Source organism: Lepisosteus oculatus, chromosome 22, assembly GCF_040954835.1.
Source record: "Lepisosteus oculatus isolate fLepOcu1 chromosome 22, fLepOcu1.hap2, whole genome shotgun sequence".
Taxonomy (NCBI): Eukaryota; Metazoa; Chordata; class Actinopteri; order Semionotiformes; family Lepisosteidae; genus Lepisosteus; species Lepisosteus oculatus.
The window spans coordinates 1,808,189-1,827,307 of NC_090717.1; the positions used below are offsets into that span (position 1 = coordinate 1,808,189).

Genomic DNA, 19,119 nt, shown 5'->3' on the forward strand with positions numbered 1-19,119 from the left:
CCACTTCTGCTGGGCTTCGTGTTGCGTGTCGGAAGGGTGTTGATGTCGTATTGGTGTGTTTTCGGAAGTCGGGAGCGTTTGTGTGTCTTTTTTTTTCAAAAACCGTATAGACAAGTGTTCCAGTGTTTGTACAGGTTCTAGTATCGGTCGAAGTGATTAGATAACTTACCCGCAAGTGGTTTTTCTCCTGGATTTGCGTGTTACACCGCCGCCGTCATGGGGAAAAGACAGCATCAGAAAGATAAAATGTAAGTTCACCTGCGTCCTAATTACAACCACTATGCATCTGATCTCCGTTAAATGCTGGTGTTTAAGGTTTTGTTTCAGTATTGGTTCCATAAGCCTGTTAAGATAAATTTTAATATGGTCGCCGAGGCTGCCTAAAATCAGGGATTTATATTATTGTTAGGATTAATGCAAATTAATACAATGATACGTTGGTCAATAGTATATTGTGGAGACAAAGTGAAAAACAATATCGTCTTCCATGTTATCGTATAGCATTCGTTACTATTTTAAATTATTGTAACCTGTGTCGTTTTTCATATACCCTCAAGTCTGAAACTGCCGTTGAAATCACAATGAAAATGGTATGTGATTATTTTCGTCTGTATTCAGGTACATCACCTGCTCCGAATACACACATTTCTACGGAGGCAAAAGAGCAGGTACCGGTGAATGTTTCGTCTGTCTTTACGTCTTTACTGTCCTGCAGCGGAATTTCATGTGTGAGGGGAAGCAAAAGCATCAGTATCTGTATTACTTCTTCCCTGGCAAGGCGGTCACTCGCTTTGTCTAGCTTCTTTCTGAGTTTTGCAGTATTTTATGCCGTCTTTGTGTCATTCGCAGCTGTCTGTACTGTGCAGCTAAGCAAACTTAACCCTGTTTTAAATGTGTGGATGATTATGCTGTTCGCCCAGACTTACTCTCATCGTTTTTTACGTGCAGGTTTTAAGCTATAAGCTCTCAGTAAACTTCTTCTATGTCGTGCATACAATATCTGCCATCTCAACATCCTAGAGCTAACTTGAAATCCAAGTTCAGCTCCTAAAAATCACATATCGCAATAAAAATCTAAAATCCGATTGCAAAGCCACATGGAAAAACAAAGCAAACAGTAGAAGATGTAACTGTCATATAAGTCTAAAAAATGTGACTGGATTTAAAAAGACTGGGCATGAACAGGGGACATATAAAACTGCAATCAACTGGATGAAGGTCCTGTGTGATGGACACTTAAAAGCAGTCAAACCTTTTGCAGTCATACTATGGAGCCCTGAATGGAAGCAGACATCATGATCAACTCAAAATTGTACAGGAAGCCAGTGCAGGGACTCCAGAACAGGGGTGATGTTTGCAAGTGACCTAGAGGTACCTGTTAGAAAGAAGTAAGAATAATCAGTCCCTGGAAAAACCACTTTAATGGACCTTTTTTCTGTAACAAAAGCAGATAACATACAGCATGTACACAACAGCCAGGCAATGTTTCAAAGGTAGAAAAATAATATACATCCAGTTTAAAAGTTAGAGCAGGTTAGACTGTAACCCCACATTCTTTTGGGTTAAATCTCAGGCAAATTGCCATCAACTGACAGGTTTACAGCACTGACCTTAGTCTTTTCACAGTTGTGATCCTCCCAATTTCAGATTTCATTGGAGAACGCTGAAAACATTATTCCATTTATCCAGTTTTCAAAGCTGACAGCTTCACACGACAGCTCAGCGAGTCACTTTTAACTTTATTTGCCCTGAAGCGAAGTGCAGGGAAACGGGAGTGAAATAAGACAAGCAGAACGGTAAACTGGGATCATACACGAACCTCGGTTTCCAAGGCAGTCAGGAGTGAGCTGTGCAGAATGTGAAGGAGTAAATTCTGTCACTCAAAGAGGCTGTGCTATAGAGGCCTGAAACTCCAAAAACCCACTTAGCCAACTCTCATAACCAGATTAAGAAGTGGGAAATTAAACTTAAGTCTAAAACTGTACTAGAACCAGGGGAGGGAAGCAGTCAAACACACTGTGTTCTAAAATACAGTACATGGTACAGTTACTTAAAGGGGAACTGCAGTCCCGATTTCTCAGACCAGTTATTAAATCTTGGTAACAAAACCAATTCATTTGCTGGTATGGAGAAATTTGGCAAATTTTGACTTCAGCACAAAATCATGTGAACTTTGAAAGTACTGTAAGTTGCCATGTTGTTGCCAAACCCTGGTCTCGCCACGGGTGAGAGTGAGAGTTCCCATGAATAGCAACGCAATTGCAGCCCTTCCTGCTCACTAGTCCCTGTAATGACTTATCTGTGCAGCAGGTATTTCACTGCAGAAATGTTCCAGCATGACCTGCAGGCAGAGTTAACAATTTAGCCGTTTTGTTGGGAAAACTCTCTGGAAGTCGAGAGCAATATTTCCATTGGATGACAAGAGATGTATTCACAAGCCTGCTTACTTTACAGTGTAACAGGGCCACTACATGTCACCAGAAGTTGTGTTGCCTCTATCTGAATCGCAGAACACGGAGCTACAGAGCTGGAAATTTAGTCTGTTTTGTAATGTAAATTGGAGGTTTTACACGTAACTGGGTACATTTTATTTTTTATTGAGGTTTGAAACTCATCAATGCTGGTTCTTTCTCACCCTAAAATATAAAAATAGAAATGCAGTTCTTTTAACCTTTTTCCCCCCTTTTCTTTCTAGAAATTCCACAGGCGAATTTCAGGCGCCTGCCCTTTGATCACTGCAGGTGAGGCAAAGTTTCTCTATTCTCCAATGTTCTCCAATTCTCCAGTGGAATTCTCCCAACCACCGGTTTCTGTTTTCCAGTTTGTCCCTGCAGCCATTCGAGTATCCCATGTGCACTCCTGAAGGACACGTCTTTGACCTGCTGTGAGTATTTCTCCTGCTCCCACAGCCTTTAATAACTGGCTAGAGCTGTTTTTTGTATGAAAGCTTCTGTTTCACAGCTGCTTGTAATGTAAACATCCATTAATCTCATCCACTTGTTTTTTAAAAGGTGTCTGGGATCCTGCTTCAGTTATGAGGCTGCACAGCCTTAGATGGGTACCTACACCCCAAAAGTCACAGCTACCCCTCGCAAGACACTGGCTCTGCCATAGGGGTGATATGTGCTCCAGGCTTGACATTTGATTCATGTGCAGAATATTGTAAAAACATCATTCTTCCATCTAATAAATATCACCAATCTACATCCTGTGTCTCTTCGACTGCAGCAGAGAAGCTGGTTAACACATTTGTCTTTTCCAGAATTGCTTAATGCACTGCCCTTGAATCCCCTATCTGAATTATCGTTCGTGTTCACAGATATAATGCGATTTTATCGTTAACGAACAATATCTTTATTAAATTGGTCTAAAATCATCATTACCAAATAAACTGTTTTCCAAATCTTTAAAATGAATTAATTAATCCCAGCCAAATGTGCCGTAAAAGCTCTGGGTACATTATTTAAATCTTATCTAGAGTCCCAGAGCTCTGGAATTCTATGCCCAGGGATACTGGAGAGTTGCCTTCCCTAGTGCATTCATAGTCTAGACTCAAAACCTTTTGAGAGAGGATTTTATTTAATCAGTGTCTGTCTGCTGCACTAATGACCTTGTATCATTTGCTGCAGCTGCTCGTGTTTCTTCTATGCTCCTTTTGTAATTTGCTATCCTTAAACTTCGTTTTTTTTCTACACCTGTTGTAAAGTGCTTTGTGATGCTTCTTCTAAAGGTGTCATAAAAAATTAAAGGTTATTATTCAGCCAGATGCTTTCTCCCGGTTTTATAATAAACCTAAATATTATTTCCGATAAAGTGCTTAGTATGTTTTGTCTCTGCATTAGCAGGACACTTGACTGTTTCAGAATTCATATTTTGGTCACTGTAATGCCACTGTTTGTCATAACCAGGCTTTACAGTTACACAACCTTCGTCTCCTTTGTGCAGGAGCATCGTTCCCTGGATCAAGAAGTTTGGGACTAACCCGATCACTGGAGAGGTGAGTTGTGTCAGAGGCTGAAGAAAAAATTCTTGTGATCTCGTCTCTGCAGCTGAAACGACATGTTGGAGTTGTGGTGCAGCCCCTCTGATGGTGGGTTTTGAAGACTATATCCAGAAATATGGATGTGCTACACCTTTATGAATTAAGGTGAACTGGCTTCATCACTCTGCTCTCCTCCCCACTGAGAGCTGGTGTGTGGGGAGCAGACCGGTGGATCACCCAGGTGGGGCTGCACACTGGTGGTGGTGCAGGGGATCCCCATTACCTGTAAAGCGCTTTGAGTGGAGTGTCCAAAAAGCGCTAGCTAAGTGTAAGCAATTATTAATTAATTTATTCTTTGCTTCCATAATTTCTCTAGAGCAAAATGTTCTTGCATTTTTTTGTTATTAAGACGACTTTGCTCTTTGCTCTCTGATCCGACCTGTATGGCAGATTGGTTTTCATTCCATCGTTATGAGTTACCACCTGATTTTGCTGAATTGGACCAATGACACTGTTTTCCAAATCCTGCTGTGGGCAGTGACTTAAAGAGACCAAAAAACCCCTACAGAAGGATGGACTTTACAGAGATTTTACCGTCCCTGAGGCTGATTTTTTTTTTCAATCTTCTTCCGCTGTTCTTTGAGTCACAGAAGTTGGTAAACCCAACAAAGTCATTGTAGACCGTGTCGTGGGTTGTAATGCTGTTGTGGTCTGCGCAGTAGGTAAGGGAACGATCACCTGTGATGTGATGAGGTGTTGGGTTCTATGAGCAGAAAGGGCAGTAGCTCTTTGTGTCTGTCTATCAATCGTCTATCTTAAAACCTCGGAAAAGTTGCAGACAAAAACGGGCCACTGCATTGAATGCACTTCCCTGTAGTTTTGCTTGTGTCCCTGTGTTGTGTTCCCTTGTGTTTCGTTGTCGGCTCTGGAGTCTACTGGGTTGATCTTGCTACTACCTTTAGCTTAATTTTAAATAATTGATTCAGGTTCCCTTGTAGTCTTCCCTGTTGCGGACTTAACAGGTCTGGACACGTTCTTCTAACCTGCCAGCATAGGGCATCCCTTTAGGACCTGAAAACATAGATGTTATGTGTGATGTACGATACTGCATGCCCCATTTATATTCAATAATGCTGTTGCTTTTCGAAATCATTGTCGACTCAGCTCAGGACTCTTTTTACCATTTGCATGATCCTCTAGTTTATTTTTGGTCATCCTTAACCTCAACGTCCATTTACCAGACGTAAGACTTCCAGGTCTCTAATTATTGCAATCTCTGCAGTTTCCCTCACGGGAACAATAAAGTATCTATCCATCGGTATCGCCCCCATCTCGACTGTCATACTGTGTAGGCTGAGTTGCAGACAGGCTTTTGGCCACTAGGTGGTGCCAGATGCTGTCTTGTGTCTGGGAGCTCTGAGGTGAAATGGCTGGAGAGGCAAGCTCAGTCCTGGCTGGATTCGCTGTTCCAAAGCACAGATAAGAACGAGCCTCCAATAGGAAGAGAATGCAAGGCCTGTGTTAAGGGACAGACCGTGTGACAGGCGGAAGTGAAGAGGTTATTAATCTGAAGTGGTGGAGAGCACTTTGCAGATGATAAGAAGGGAGACGATGAGGAAATCTAGACCTACAGATTCAGGCAGTGTTTTAGCCCGAGGCTGGTTGTGGGTTTCATGCAGACCATCTCTCCTGCTGCGAGACTGTCACGAGTGCCTGGCCCGAGGAGTGTGTGCACAGCACGTCTGGGACTGATGGCGGTGCAGTGGGGCTCCTCTGTGGCGTTCAGGCAGAAACAAGCAAGTCTCAGCGACCTACAGTATGGCTGGTCAGATCTGTTCTGGTCCCTGTGGCATTTCTGTGTGCCTGTGAGTTCGACACCAGCCGTACGGCCAAAGATGGGCCCACAGACAACCGCCCTTGGCAGTCGTGTCTGAAGTGCACTTTAAACCATGAAGAATGGGCTAAACAATTGATAAACTGATTGTTGTCGGTCCTCTTCTGCATTTACCACTTCAAGAAAATGACCTCTGTCTTATTGCATTGTAGTTTTAATTGAGCGTTGAGGTCCTCGTCATTTTGTTCGTTTTGAATCGCTGTGGAATGACAGACATGGAATTTAAATCATGTGTATTGTGTTGCTTTTCTGCTTCCTCAGCACAATTTGCATTAGTTTGGAACTTATGAGCACCAGGACAGATCAAGGCCCCGATTCGATTGGCAAAAGCTGAAAATGGCAATGATTCAATTGCCACAGAGAGCTTTTCTGACTGAATTTTAGACAATTTGGTTCTGAGAAGCCCACATTTCCCTCTCCCTCCCTGCTCATTTGAGACTCAGGACTCTCGCACTCAGAAACGCTTGGCATGTCTGTATTTAGGCTATTGTAAGATAACACCCACCGAACGGAAGAGCTGCACTGCTGCGTTCTTTTGTCATTTTGGTGAGAGAACCGAGCAGCTGGGGCCGCAGTCCTCTGGCAGAGCAGTTCCTCTGGACCATGGCTGTTTGAGGGCTTTATTAGAAACAAGCCTGGGCAGGTTCTGCTGGCTGGGCGGTGCTATTAAATAAGGTCAGTATTGCTGCCAGGCTCTGATAGTCAGCAGTAATCACCATCTCACGATCTCACCGTTTTCAGTAAAGGAGTTTTCAGACCAGTTTTGGTTTAAGCAGACAGCACCCCTGCAGGTTTTGACAGAGGGGTTTCGTTTCTCCATGGGCAGGCCACTTGATATGTTTTGGATGATTCTGTCTTGCTCATTTCTGCTTGTATTAGGGCAAAATAATACGGAGTGGCACTGTGGCTAAGGATCTGCGCCTGTGGCTTGAAGGTTGCCGGCTCAAATCCCGCGGCCGGCAGAGGAATCCTACTCCGTTGGGACCCTGAGCAAGGCCCTTCACCCCAGCTGCTCCAGGGGCGCTGTATAAATGGCTGACCCTGCGCTCTAACCCCCAGCTTCTCTCCCTGTCTGTGTGTCTCATGGACAGCAAGCTGGGGTCTGCGAAAAGACAAATTCCTAACGAAAGAAATTATATATGGCTAATAAAGTGATCTTATTTTAAAAATGAAGTGTCGCAGCTCTTGGTCACTTGTCGACATTAATTATAGAAAATATGTCGCAGGATATCTCGCACTGTAGGATGTGACACCGGTAAGAAACAACCACACAGCTGCAGCTGTCAATATGATGACCAGATAAAAGTATTAGAGATCATTTCTTCTTCAGCAGTGACACATGAACCAGGGGCACCTGTGGAAAGTTTGTGGAAGTGCATTTAAAATCAAAGACAGGAGCCACTTTTTTTGTACCCAAAGATTAAAAAAAAACCAGCCGAGCTGTTGAATCCAAGGCCCGTTCTTCTTTAAAGAAACTGCTGGATGAGATCCTTGAGCTACCAAATGGGATCTGTTTTGAAGCCATTCCTCTGCAGTATCTGCTCTGTGACACACACGAGCTTGTGCCGATCTGGCTCGGCCCCTGCTTGGCTGGCGGAGGAGAGTGAAGGATTAGGGAGATGGGGCCTGAGTAGCACTTGAGGGTTTGACCACTCTCCGTTCTAATCACAGGGGGGAGCGTCTGAGTTCCGCTAAACCCGAGAGCTCAGCCCGGGTGATGTCATGTGTGGAACCCTCCAAACCCATTAGGGACCTCACAGCGGGAGATGTCATGTTGGAGCAATTGCTGTCTCGATGCTGTGACTCACACTATTGGCTTACGGGGTTTGACGCAGCCCCAGACAGACACTGGATGATACCAGTGTCTGCTGCTAATACTATTTGTTTGGCAGAGTATTTGCCAGCAGTGTCTGTCCATCTGTCCGCGTGGCTGATGCCTACGCAGCACATCGGAGTCATTATTCAGTGGTTGATTCATTTTGCATGTCAGTGTTTCCAGACAGACAGGTCTCAGCCTTCTGTTCGTACGGCAGGTGTGGCTGAGGTCACCCCATGGGCACAGAGGCACCCCCAGAATAAGGCTCTCTGTCTAAGAAAACTCCGGCAGAATGCGCTGCCTCTAATGTTGTAATGGGTCTCGACCAAAGATCGCCCCCTCCAGTGTATCGGGCCAGTCCTTGGGGCGCATCGAGTGGCATCGCGGGCGCTTTCTCTGGCTCGGCGTCTCTGCCAACAAGACGGGGGGGGGGGGGGCGATACGGTCGGCTCTTCGTGGCACTACGTGCAGAGAGGTGGGGGTGGGTGGCAGAAAGGCTTGCCGAAACACTTTCTCCCCGGCCCATTTCCTTCCGTGTGATGAGCCGCAACGCCTACGCCAGGGCCTTCTTCCTCTCCTGCTGCCGGCGTGTGTTCTTTCCTCCCTGCCTGCAGAGCCGCGGTGCTATTTTGGCCCTGGCATTGACGTAGAGCCGGCTCCTGCACCTCTTCCCAGCTCCGATGCGCTGCCGTGCTGCAGCTCTCGGATGGTTTCCATGGCAAATTTGAATGGGGCCTTGACTCAGCCCTGAGAACCGAGCGCTCCAGGTTGCTGAAAGCCCGCTGGTTGTTTTTTTTTGTACGTGGCTGTTTTCAAATCCTTAAGCTTCATTTTTCACCCTAAGGGCTCCGGTAAAGGTCCCAAAGACAAAAGAGGCCATTCAAACATAAGGAAAACTGGCCCAAGGATGAAACACTTGCCCTATAAAGACATATTCCTGGCCCTATGGAACCAGAGTGTGTAGGCTGTGTCCCTCTATAGGAATGGAAGAGATACAGTTACCTCTAAGATGTTGTGTGAAAAATAAAACAGGATGTAGGTATATAAAGCTCAATTTTTCTATTTAGTGGGTTGAAGTTATGATGACAGCCAAGGCCTGTGCTTTGCTTTTGTGTTTGTTTTTTTTCTCCAAAATCAAATGATTAATTTAGCAGTTGGAGCTTATGCCTTTCTGCTACAATCAAGTTCCTGTCTTGCCATGGATAAGATCACTTTATTACGGCGCCCCTGGAGCAGCTGGGGTGAAGGGCCTTGCTCAGGGGCCCAACGGAGTAGGATTCCTCTGCCGGCTGCGGGATGTGAACCGGCAACCTCCCAGCCACAGGCACAGATCCTGAGCCACAGAGCCACCGCACTGCCCTGATGTTGTTTTTTTGAGGCGTTCATGTTTTTCCTTTCCTCTTTCTAGAAACTGGAAGCGAAGTCGCTCATCAAGCTGAACGTTGTCAAGAACAACGAAGGTATGCGATGGCGCGGACGTGACCCTCTCACCCTGTTCATTTTTATTTGAGTGCCAAAGGTGTGGCTGCTTGTTACAGCAGTCTGTACAACACTGCACGGTAATGCCTAATTTCTGTTCTGTTTTTTTTTCACATTTATGACCTCAGCAAGGTCATATGAGGTATTGTGTTAATTCTGAGGACTTTTTTTCTAAAGTTTGTAAACAAGGGGGCGATTGTGTTGCTCGTTTTAGCTTTGAGGAGCTTGATTTGGATCACATCCAGCCGTTTCTTGAAAGAAGCCGGGTATCGACTTTGATGTGGCTGGGTAGCTTGTTCCACCCTCCCACCACTCTTTGCGTAAACATGGGCCTCCTGTTCTCAGTTTTAAACAAACAACCTCTTAGTTAGTTTCCACTTATGTGGTTCTCTAGCTTATTACTCTGAAGAAGTCCTTAGGTAGTAGTAATAATAATAATAATAATAATAATAATAATAATAATAATAATGACCTACACTTATATAGCTCTTTTTTGGACACTCCACTTAAAGCGCTTTACAGGTAATGGGGATCCCCTCCACCACCACCAATGTGACGCATCAACCTGGATGATGCGATGATAGGTGGGGCTTTATCAGTGCCTTTGAGTACTTGGATCAGTTTAGAAAATTTTAACCTCTCAGAGTAGGATGCTTTGCATCTTTAAGCCCACGAATGTCTCGGTTTGCTCTTGTACTGATCCAAGAGCAGCAGCAGTATATTCTGTGTATTGTTGTGACCTAAAGTGTACACAGTATTCTAGATGGGGTCTCAGTTGTGTTTTGTATAATTATCACATGGTGCACTATGTGGAGAAAACCCACTAAACAGGGGCGTGTAGATCAGTTAATAGAGTACCTCCGTGCTGAGTAAGTGGGAACAGCGCACAGCCAGACGATCACCATAGTGTATTTAATTATCAACAGGGAGAGTGAGTCTGAGTCAGCACTCGGGAGTTGTCTGTCTGCACAGCAGTACCACAGAAAAAGTGTTGGGATATCTCCTGACCCCTGAAAGTATCGGAGTGTATCACCAGTCATGACCAGGTTATTGCAGCATAACAGTCCAGCTCGTCTCCATTCAACTTCAAATTCTTGGGCTTCCTCTTCACACCCACTGGAACGGAGGCGTGAGTGTGTTTGTGTACATTGCCGTGCCGCGGTCAGGACTCGCCAGCGTCATCACAGACGGTGCGCGTCGCTTCTCATTGGCCGAGACAGCCAGGTGGGCCGCCTCTCCGGCGGCTTATTCAGCCCCTTACGCTTGAAGGCCTCGGCAGCCCAGAGGGATTACAGTAATGCGTGGTTATCTAGGTTATGGCTGTGCTCCAGCCCTGTGTTTCTGCAGACCTGGGGGTGGGGGGGCGGGGGAGCGGGTTTGCGGCGGGCCGGACTCCCTGCAGCGTAGTGATCGGCTCGCCAGGAGGGGGCGCTGTTTGGTAACTGCACGAGCGCTGTCTGTACCCACACGCACCCTTCTGACTCTCCTGGGGCAGTTAAGAGCTGGATGTGTTTGGGTTAGGGCAGTTTTGGGGGTGCGTGGGATGCAGCGATTTAATCTAAACCAAAAAGCAACGTAGGAAAAAAAGGTTTTTCTGTCGAGTTAGGCAGGATCAGAACATCAGGAAATCATGACGGCAGGAGCAAATGGGCTCAAGCCTTCGCCAACTTTTGAGAAGCAATGGTTTAGTTGGCACGCTGCCTCCCACTCCCACACTGCCCCCTTTTATAAGCAACTGGAGCACAAGCACTTACAATTTGCGTTCAGCTGATCTGCTAAATGGCCATTTTCTATTCCGTTCTCACCGCTGGCTCTGTACACAGCTTCACCGCTGTGCTCCAGAATTGCTTCTGCAGAGCTGTGGCTGTGTAAGTGCTACCAATAAGAAGCTGCTAAACCATATGCGAATATGTTAATGACCTCCTTCCCAGCTGCAGTTGCTAGAAGTAATCAGTGCTGTAATTGCTTTCTCTTATCAGTTGTAATCTTGCAGCTCTGAAGTGTGGACGTCTTGGCAGGGTTTCGCTGTCTGTGAAGATAAATATAGCGGTGGGGCCCGGCAGCAGCTGATCTCTCAGTGCTGTGGCGCACTGTAAACAGAGATATATCAAGCCAGGCAATCAGGGGAGTCTTGTGTTTGCTTGTGCAAGGACGGTCTTCGTCTGCAGGCGCACGTTCAGACATGATCAGGAATTGGCAGAGAATGTGTTCTTGGGTGCAGTTGCTGTTTTTGGTTGTGCTCTTACGGCTTGGAAGCTCATCAGCGGGGCTTTCGGGTTTGGGGCACATCTGTTTCCTGAAGGTCCCGTGCTTTTTGTCCCTGCAATTTAAGCCCTGCTGGATAGATCGCAATAATGTTAAGTGTTATTCCTCTAAAGTGGATTTTTTAGGTATCCACAGTTCATGCCTCCAATATTAACATTTTTATTATTATTGAACAGGCAAGAGCAAGTTTTATAGTTCGAAACTGTGGAGAGCTCTGACATCAGACATTTTCACTGAATATCTTTAATTCTGAATGTAAGTCTGTGATGTTTTTTTTTATTGAGCAAGTAGGTATCGTTTATTAAGACAAGGGAGCTATTAGGAATGTTTATTGCAGCACCAGATTTTATTTTCTTTCTGCCTCATAAATGCGTGGCTTCTAACTGTCCTTCTGCTTGTCATAGCTGGAGCTAGTCTTTCTACCTCTTTTTTTAAAAAAGCACAACGATATCACAAAGAACATTTTGCCAGTAGCTAATTGCTCTGAGGTTTTCGTTCTGTCTCTTCCAGAAAGAAGCCAACATGCTTCAGCAGCATGACTGCTTGTCCTGTTCCACGCACCTGCAGCCTTTAGTGTTAAGAAACCCCTCCGCTTAGTGTCCACTGGTGTGTCCACAGGGTTAACTCCATCAATACCTTCTGGGAGATGACCTGAGTCATTGTGCGGTTTTTTATATTGAAAAGCTGCTCATCATTCCATTCTGCTGTTTTACAACATAGGAAAGGTCAAATCAAGAGGAGCCCATAAGGTCTATCCAGCCCATTTTGCAGCCAGTAGCTAATTGATCCCACGATCTCATCCAGCTGTCACATGAAGCCCATGTGTCCACTTCAACAACATGGCTGTGTAACTTATTCCATGCCCCCACAATCCTTGTACTTTATGTACAGCGCCCGTACACTGGGATCATACCACTACAGCACCAGTACTCCCTCCTGGGTCATACCACTATAGCTGCGTTACACCTGGGTCATACCACTATAGCTGCGTTACACCTGGGTCATACCACTATAGCTGCGTTACACCTGGGTCATACCACTACAGCTGCGTTACACCTGGATCATACCACTACAGCACCAGTACAACTGGGTCATACCACTACAGCACCAGTACTCCTGGGTCATACCACTACAGCTCCGTTACACCTGGGTCATACCACTACAGCACCAGTACACTTGGGTCATACCACTACAGCTCCGTTACACCTGGGTCATACCACTACAGCTGCGTTACACCTGGGTCATACCACTACTGCACCAGTACTCCTGGGTCATACCACTACAGCACCAGTACAACTGGGTCATACCACTACAGCACCAGTACAACTGGGTCATACCACTACAGCTGCGTTACACCTGGATCATACCACTACAGCACCAGTACAACTGGGTCATACCACTACAGCTCCGTTATACCTGGGTCATACCACTACAGCACCAGTACAACTGGGTCATACCACTACAGCACTAGTACTCTTGGGTCATACCACTATAGCTGCGTTACACCTGGGTCATACCAGTACAGCACTGGGTCATACCACTACAGCTCCGTTACACCTGGATCATACCAGTACAGCACCAGTACTCCTGGATCATACCAGATTCCCTTGAAGTCTTTTCTGTCGAAGAATGAAAAGGTTCGTTTATCCTGTCAGCAGAGGCCTATGCTGTCATCCCAGCAGTTGGTGGTGAGACATTAAGATAGAATGTCTGAAAGGAGCTGAGCCGTGCCACTGGCTGGCTCTGCCCAAGCGCTGGCGCATGACTGGCAGTGCGCGGTCAGGACAGGTCTGGGATTCGTCAGCAGCGTGAGGTCTGGCTCGCTCTGTCTCTGCACCCCCACCCCCTGCAGCGTTTCTTTAATACCGACTGGCTGTCGGGAGGCAGCTTTGAATGAAGTTAGCAGAAAGATTTGTCGTTTTAATTAGAAAGTTGACAGTGCAAGTAACCACAAAAGCACAGTGGCAATCCCAGCCAAAGCTATGTAAGTGCTTACTATGATTTACCGACTAAATGTGTTTACTGCAAACAAACGTGCAGCATGTCTGCAGGTCACCACAGAAGGCTGTCAGTGTGGGTTATGTGCTTGTTCATGTGTCAAGAACGTACTATAGCCAGCATCTGTGCACCCTGTAACTCACAAACGGCAGCCCACTGAAGCTCAGTGCTAGTACGTCGATGGGAGACTCCTGGGAAAGCTAAGGTTGCTGCTAGCAGAGGTGTTAGTGGGACCAGTAGGGAGCACTCACTCTGCAGTCTCTGTGGGTCGTGATGCCCTAGTATGGTGATGGGGGCACTATACTGTTAACAAAAAGACCTCGTCCTTCAGATGAGGCGTAAAACCGAGGTCCTGACTCTCTGTGGTCATTAAAAATCCCAGGGTGTTTCTCGAAAAGAGTAGGGATGTTACCCCAGTGTCCTGCCCAGATTTCCTCCTGGTCTTTACCAGTCATGGCCTCTTAATAATCCCCATCTCTGAACTGGCTTCTCCTCCACACTGAGAGCCGGTGTGTAGGGAGAGTACTGGCCCACTCTGGCCACTGTCACATCATCCAGGTGGGGCTGCACACTGATGGGGGTGGAGGGGATCCCCATTACCTGTAAAGCTCTTTGAGTGGAGTGTCCAGTAAAGAGCTATATAAATGTAAGGAGTTATTTTATTTAAGAAAGCTTACAGACGAAAGAAGGCCCGTCAGCCTATCTGGCCTGTTTGATAGGTAGCAATTAACTGATCCAAGAGTCTCATCCAGTTTTTCCTTTAAAGAACCCAGGGTAGTGGCTTCAACAACATGGAGCTTGTTTCACACACACCCCCCCCCTTCCTTTTGGGTGAAGATTTTTCTTCTCTTTAAATATCTCTTTAAAACATTTAGTATTACCAGAAATAAACTTGCACTAGCAGTACGATTTTGATCTCCCTACATGCATTGCATTGCTTTGTTTCAGCCCAGGTCTAGACCCTGCATGACACAAATGCACTGTGGGACACGTTCTAAGCCAGGGCTGGCTGTGTTTTAAATCACAGTGGTTGGTACTATAGTATTGCAAAGACGGAGGGTGTGCATGTCTTTTCACACTTTCTAGAAGTTAATTTATTATGAAATTGTTAATAAATGACACATGATTAATATCTGAGTGGAAAATGTCCAGTTCTGCTTTGAGTGGAATGTCCAGAAAAGCACTATATAAGTGTAAGCAATTATTATTATTATTATCTGTATAGAACAATGCCATCTCCATATTTTAGGAAATATTTAAGTATCCCTTCCTGTCAGTTTGTGGCGAACTGCTCCCATTTAGATTTGGTCCCTTATACTGTATTAGAGGAAACAAAAATATGTAATACTTATTTTCTCTTTTTCTTTTGCCATTCTGAATTAGGAAAGTACCATTGCCCTGTGCTGTACACTGTCTTCACAAATAACTCCCACATCGTGGCCAACCGCATGACTGGGAATGTCTTCTCTCACGAGGTGAGTCGCTCAGGTGCAGGAGTACCCAAGAGGACACAACGTCGAAGCTTCGTGCTCCACTGTGAGCCCATTCTGTGTCTGTGCACAGCTGTTTTGGGAGGATCTTGGAGATTTGCTGTGTAAAACCGCTGCTCTTTTTTTGTTCGCCACAGGCAGTGGAACAGCTTAATATCAAAACCAAAAGTTACAAGGATCTGCTGACCGATGAGCCCTTCACCCGGCAGGACATTATCACCCTGCAGGTACAGAGCACCCCCAATCTGGCTGTCGCCCCTCCAGGCTCCCAGCATCTGTCCGAAGACAAGTTCACGTGCGGATCTGGGTTCTTTTTCCAACTGGCTAGCCATGCTAACTTTTGGGGGGAAAAGGGGGAGGGAAAAAGTTCACTTTTATTAGAAACATCTGGATTTCCTGGCGGGACACCTGTGTCAGTTTATCGCAGTGGATTTGCCCTGTATTTAGGCATCTTTCTAGTGATTCTGCTCTAACTTACACCACAATTATGCTCTAGTTTGGCATAGTTCCCTCCAGTTTGCCCCGTGCTGTACAAAACCCCTTTCTGATTAACTACAATTTTACTGTTTACAACACTATACTCAACCTCTTAATTTTACTTTACTCTGCATGATAATTTCAGCATAGTCTCCTCGGCGTGCACTGTGCTTTGCTACACTTTGCTTTGGTTTGGCCATGACATCCCACATATTAAAGAGTACTTTGGAATCTGTTCTCAGGTGTGGGTGAAATTGGATGGTTAGCAGGCCTCAGTGCTCAGTGCTGTATGAGTGTGTTCCCGACAGAGGTAAAGAGAGGAGTTTGCAGTGTTCAGCCCTGGCCTGGTCATTGTGTTGAGTGTTGGTTTACCTTGACAAATCATTCTCTCCTTCATACTTTCAATTTCTGTGGCTTCAGGCATTTCTCAGGAAATTATGCGAAAGCTGCTAAGTGACTAATGCTTTAGGAAGCAGGAGAGCAATGAAAGGGTACAGAGTCCAGTACCACACGGACAGGAGAGGCAGAGGAGTTAGTTAATACAATCACTCTAGAAGTGTTTCGAAAGAATGACCCTGAAAATCTTCGGTTTTGCAACCTGAGTTGTGGTGCAATGCATTTTACAAGACTGGAAAGTTTTATTACGCGTTTAGAGTCAGCAGCCAGTTCCTGTTTCCATCTGTAAAATGGGTCAGGAAGCTGGATTTCCATTTTTTTGTGTGTTTATTTGTGTGACAACTTATATTTACACCCACTTACAACTGGGTTTTGACTTGATCAGTCTCGCTCACGTCTCGCATGGGATTTGTACCTGCAACCCTAACTGCTGTGCCACATTGACAACTTTCATAATTTTCTTTTGATGTATAATTTGCTGCCCATTCCATGTGTGTGGTAGATTGTAGGTCAGTGCAAGCGTCAATGTCTAAGCAGCAACAGGGTATTTGCATGTTCAAGGGTGGATTTGTCATGCTTCCAAACTTTCTTGGTGTATTGTTTCAGCTTAATGAATTGAATTAAACAGTTTGCGTGTTATCTTAGCTAAGACGTAAGGACTAGCTTGACAAATGCCAGCTGGAATGCTTATTGAATGTGCTGCAAAGAGCAGATTTCTTTTTTGTTGTTTTCATAGAAGAAGATTTTTTTTTTGTCCTTAAAATGAAATAATAAAAATAAATTATGAAATCATTCAATTGGCAAATTCAGGATGCCCTTCCCCCGTGACCCCCTAAATAAAGTGGGCAATTGAGCTTTAATGAGATGTTGGTCAGTTGTGTCCAGTGCCTCAGGCAATGTGACGCTTTGATCCAAGACATACAAGACATCCTTTGTTCGTTGGTGGTGTCAGTGTAGGCTGTTGTGTTTACTAAATGTCCTTTTCTTTCCATTCCTCGAATTGTGAGGAGCGCAGAGATTTCAAAGAAACTTAATGACGCATACAATGCTTTAAATAAGTTCTCCGAAAAGCTTATCAGGATTGAAAAAAGAAAAGATAAATGAGGAAGAGCTTTTCAAGATGAAAGCCCAACGATCACTTTGGCTGGATAGGCCAAACTCGCTTCCAGTTTCTAGAAAGAGGAAAGGAAAAACATGAACGCCTCAAAAACACAACATTGGGGCAGTGCGGTGGCTCTGTGGCTCAGGATCTGCGCCTGTGACTGGAAGGCTGTCGGTTCAAATCCCACAGCCGGCAGAGGAATCCTACTCCGTTGGGCCCCTGAGCAAGGCCCTTCACCCCACCTGCTCCAGGGGCGCCGTACAATGGCTGACCCTGCGCTCTGACCCCCAGCTTCTCTCCCTGTCTGTGTGTCTCATGGAGAGCAAGCTGGGGTCTGCGAAAAGACAAATTCCTAATGCAAGAAATTGTATAGGGTTAATAAAGCAACATTATTATTATATTATGAAACAAACAAAAAAAAACAGGAGGTGCTTGTTCTGCACACAGGACATTGCCAATTTCTTCACAGCTGACACTTTCTCAGCTGGATAGTGCACTTTTTTCAAAGTGGCCTTTCTGTGCTTTGCATTGCGTTAGACGCTCCGCCTTGTAATGCACTCGATTTTAATTCCTGCCCCCCCCCACACACACACACGGCAATGGTGTTCTGCTGCAGCACACGAGCTGCTGAATCTGTGGAGCCTCTTGCATGCCAGCGTCCAGCTCGGGGACAACATCAGGAGCCTGCTCTTCGTCGCTGCCTGTCGCCCATTTTCAGCAGCTTCTTTTCTTATCTCTGCAGAACAAACAGTAAATCTCCCGTTATCCTTCACTACAATGTTTACTTGAAGGATAATGCATAGGATTTTTGTCAGGGCTTGAAATTAATTGTTGAAAATGAGAGGGAGTTCCCCCTTTACGTGAAACTGGGGGGATTTCAGCATCTTAATCCCCTTTTATGAATTGGCTACATCACTCTGCTCTCCTCCCCACTGAGAGCTGGTGTGTGGGGAGCGTTCTGGCGCACTATGGCTGCCATCACATCATCCAGGTGGGGCTCCACATTGGAATCCCCATTACCTGTAAAGCGCTTTGAGTGGAGTGTCCAGAAAAGCGCTATATAAGTGTAAGCAGTTATTATTATTATTATTATTATTATTATTATCTTGGGCGGGAATAATACTAGACCAATGAAACGAGAGTATCAAAATAATTATTACACAACACAAGCTTCATTGTAAATACTGTCCTACCTTGTTGTCAATCTGTCTTTCATTGCCAACCGCCTCTCCATTGAAGGTACAAGAAAACAGGAGAAGGTTGAGTGTTTTTTTCTCTTCCTTATCAAGCAGGCCACGTATCATGTTGTCAAACGCAGGCTTTTGTGTATGACCGTCTAACAGTTTGTCTGCTTTAAAGTTGTTACCTTCGAGGGAGCCGAAAAAGTCCCTCGCTGAGGGCCCAGGATGCACTAATATCTCTCCCAGTCCTTCGTTAGTATAGTGAACCACAGGTGGAGAAGTCTGTCTTCCCTTTGAAAATGCTTTGAGAGAAGGACTACATGCACCAGTATATCTTTCATCAAGTGACAGAGAGCCAGAAAGTTGAATTGTCCGACAGCAATATGAAGACATTTGGCTTTATCGGAGTCCCGAGTGCTCTCGGGCCTTTTAGTGATCTGCCCAAAACTGACACTGCACTTTGAATTGACAACCATCTCATTGTATGCGGTAAACTTCAGTGTTGGCTGCTCCAGTTGTTTCTGGAACTCATGTAGCTTGTCGCTTCTTACACGCATGTTGTTTCTCAGTCAATTAGTAAATCCAGTTATTGCTTTATTTCTTAAAGCATATTTCATAACTATCACCTTGTTGAAGAGACCAGAAAACATGTCATGACGGTTGTTTTCACTGCTTTTTTTTTTCCCCAAGGACCCCACAAACCTGGACAAGTTCAACGTCTCCAACTTCTTTCACGTGAAGAACAACCTGAAGGTCCCAGATCCAGGTGCGTAGATCTAGGCGCCTGCTCTGACGTTATTTGTGTCGTTTCGTCAGACGCTACATTTTAGGGGCACGTATTGCGCTGCTGGTCTCCGGACTCCAGGTGCGTTCCGAGGACAGGGTCCTGTTCCTCCGGGCTGGAGCTCTCCCTGCGTCTCCCTGCGTCTCCCTGCGTCTCCCTGCGTCTCCCTGCGTCTCCCTGCGTCTCCCTGCGTCTCCCTGCGTCTCCCTGCGTCTCCCTGCGTCTCCCTGCGTCTCCCTGCGTCTCCCTGCGTCT

The 19,119-nt window shown here is 45.6% G+C and overlaps 1 protein-coding gene across 1 annotated transcript in view; it reads left to right on the top strand.

The window, feature by feature from the left end:
- Positions 1 to 19,119, top strand: part of ppil2 (peptidylprolyl isomerase (cyclophilin)-like 2) — a 64,739-nt gene continuing 45,620 nt past the window's right edge. Inside the window, exons 1-9 of the mRNA XM_069182121.1 lie at positions 1 to 248; positions 619 to 668; positions 2,696 to 2,741; positions 2,822 to 2,884; positions 3,946 to 3,997; positions 9,101 to 9,152; positions 14,818 to 14,909; positions 15,062 to 15,151; positions 18,771 to 18,846. Coding sequence (XP_069038222.1) covers positions 217 to 248; positions 619 to 668; positions 2,696 to 2,741; positions 2,822 to 2,884; positions 3,946 to 3,997; positions 9,101 to 9,152; positions 14,818 to 14,909; positions 15,062 to 15,151; positions 18,771 to 18,846 — 553 coding nt within the window. The 5' untranslated portion in view covers positions 1 to 216. The remainder of the gene's footprint in view (positions 249 to 618; positions 669 to 2,695; positions 2,742 to 2,821; positions 2,885 to 3,945; positions 3,998 to 9,100; positions 9,153 to 14,817; positions 14,910 to 15,061; positions 15,152 to 18,770; positions 18,847 to 19,119) is intronic.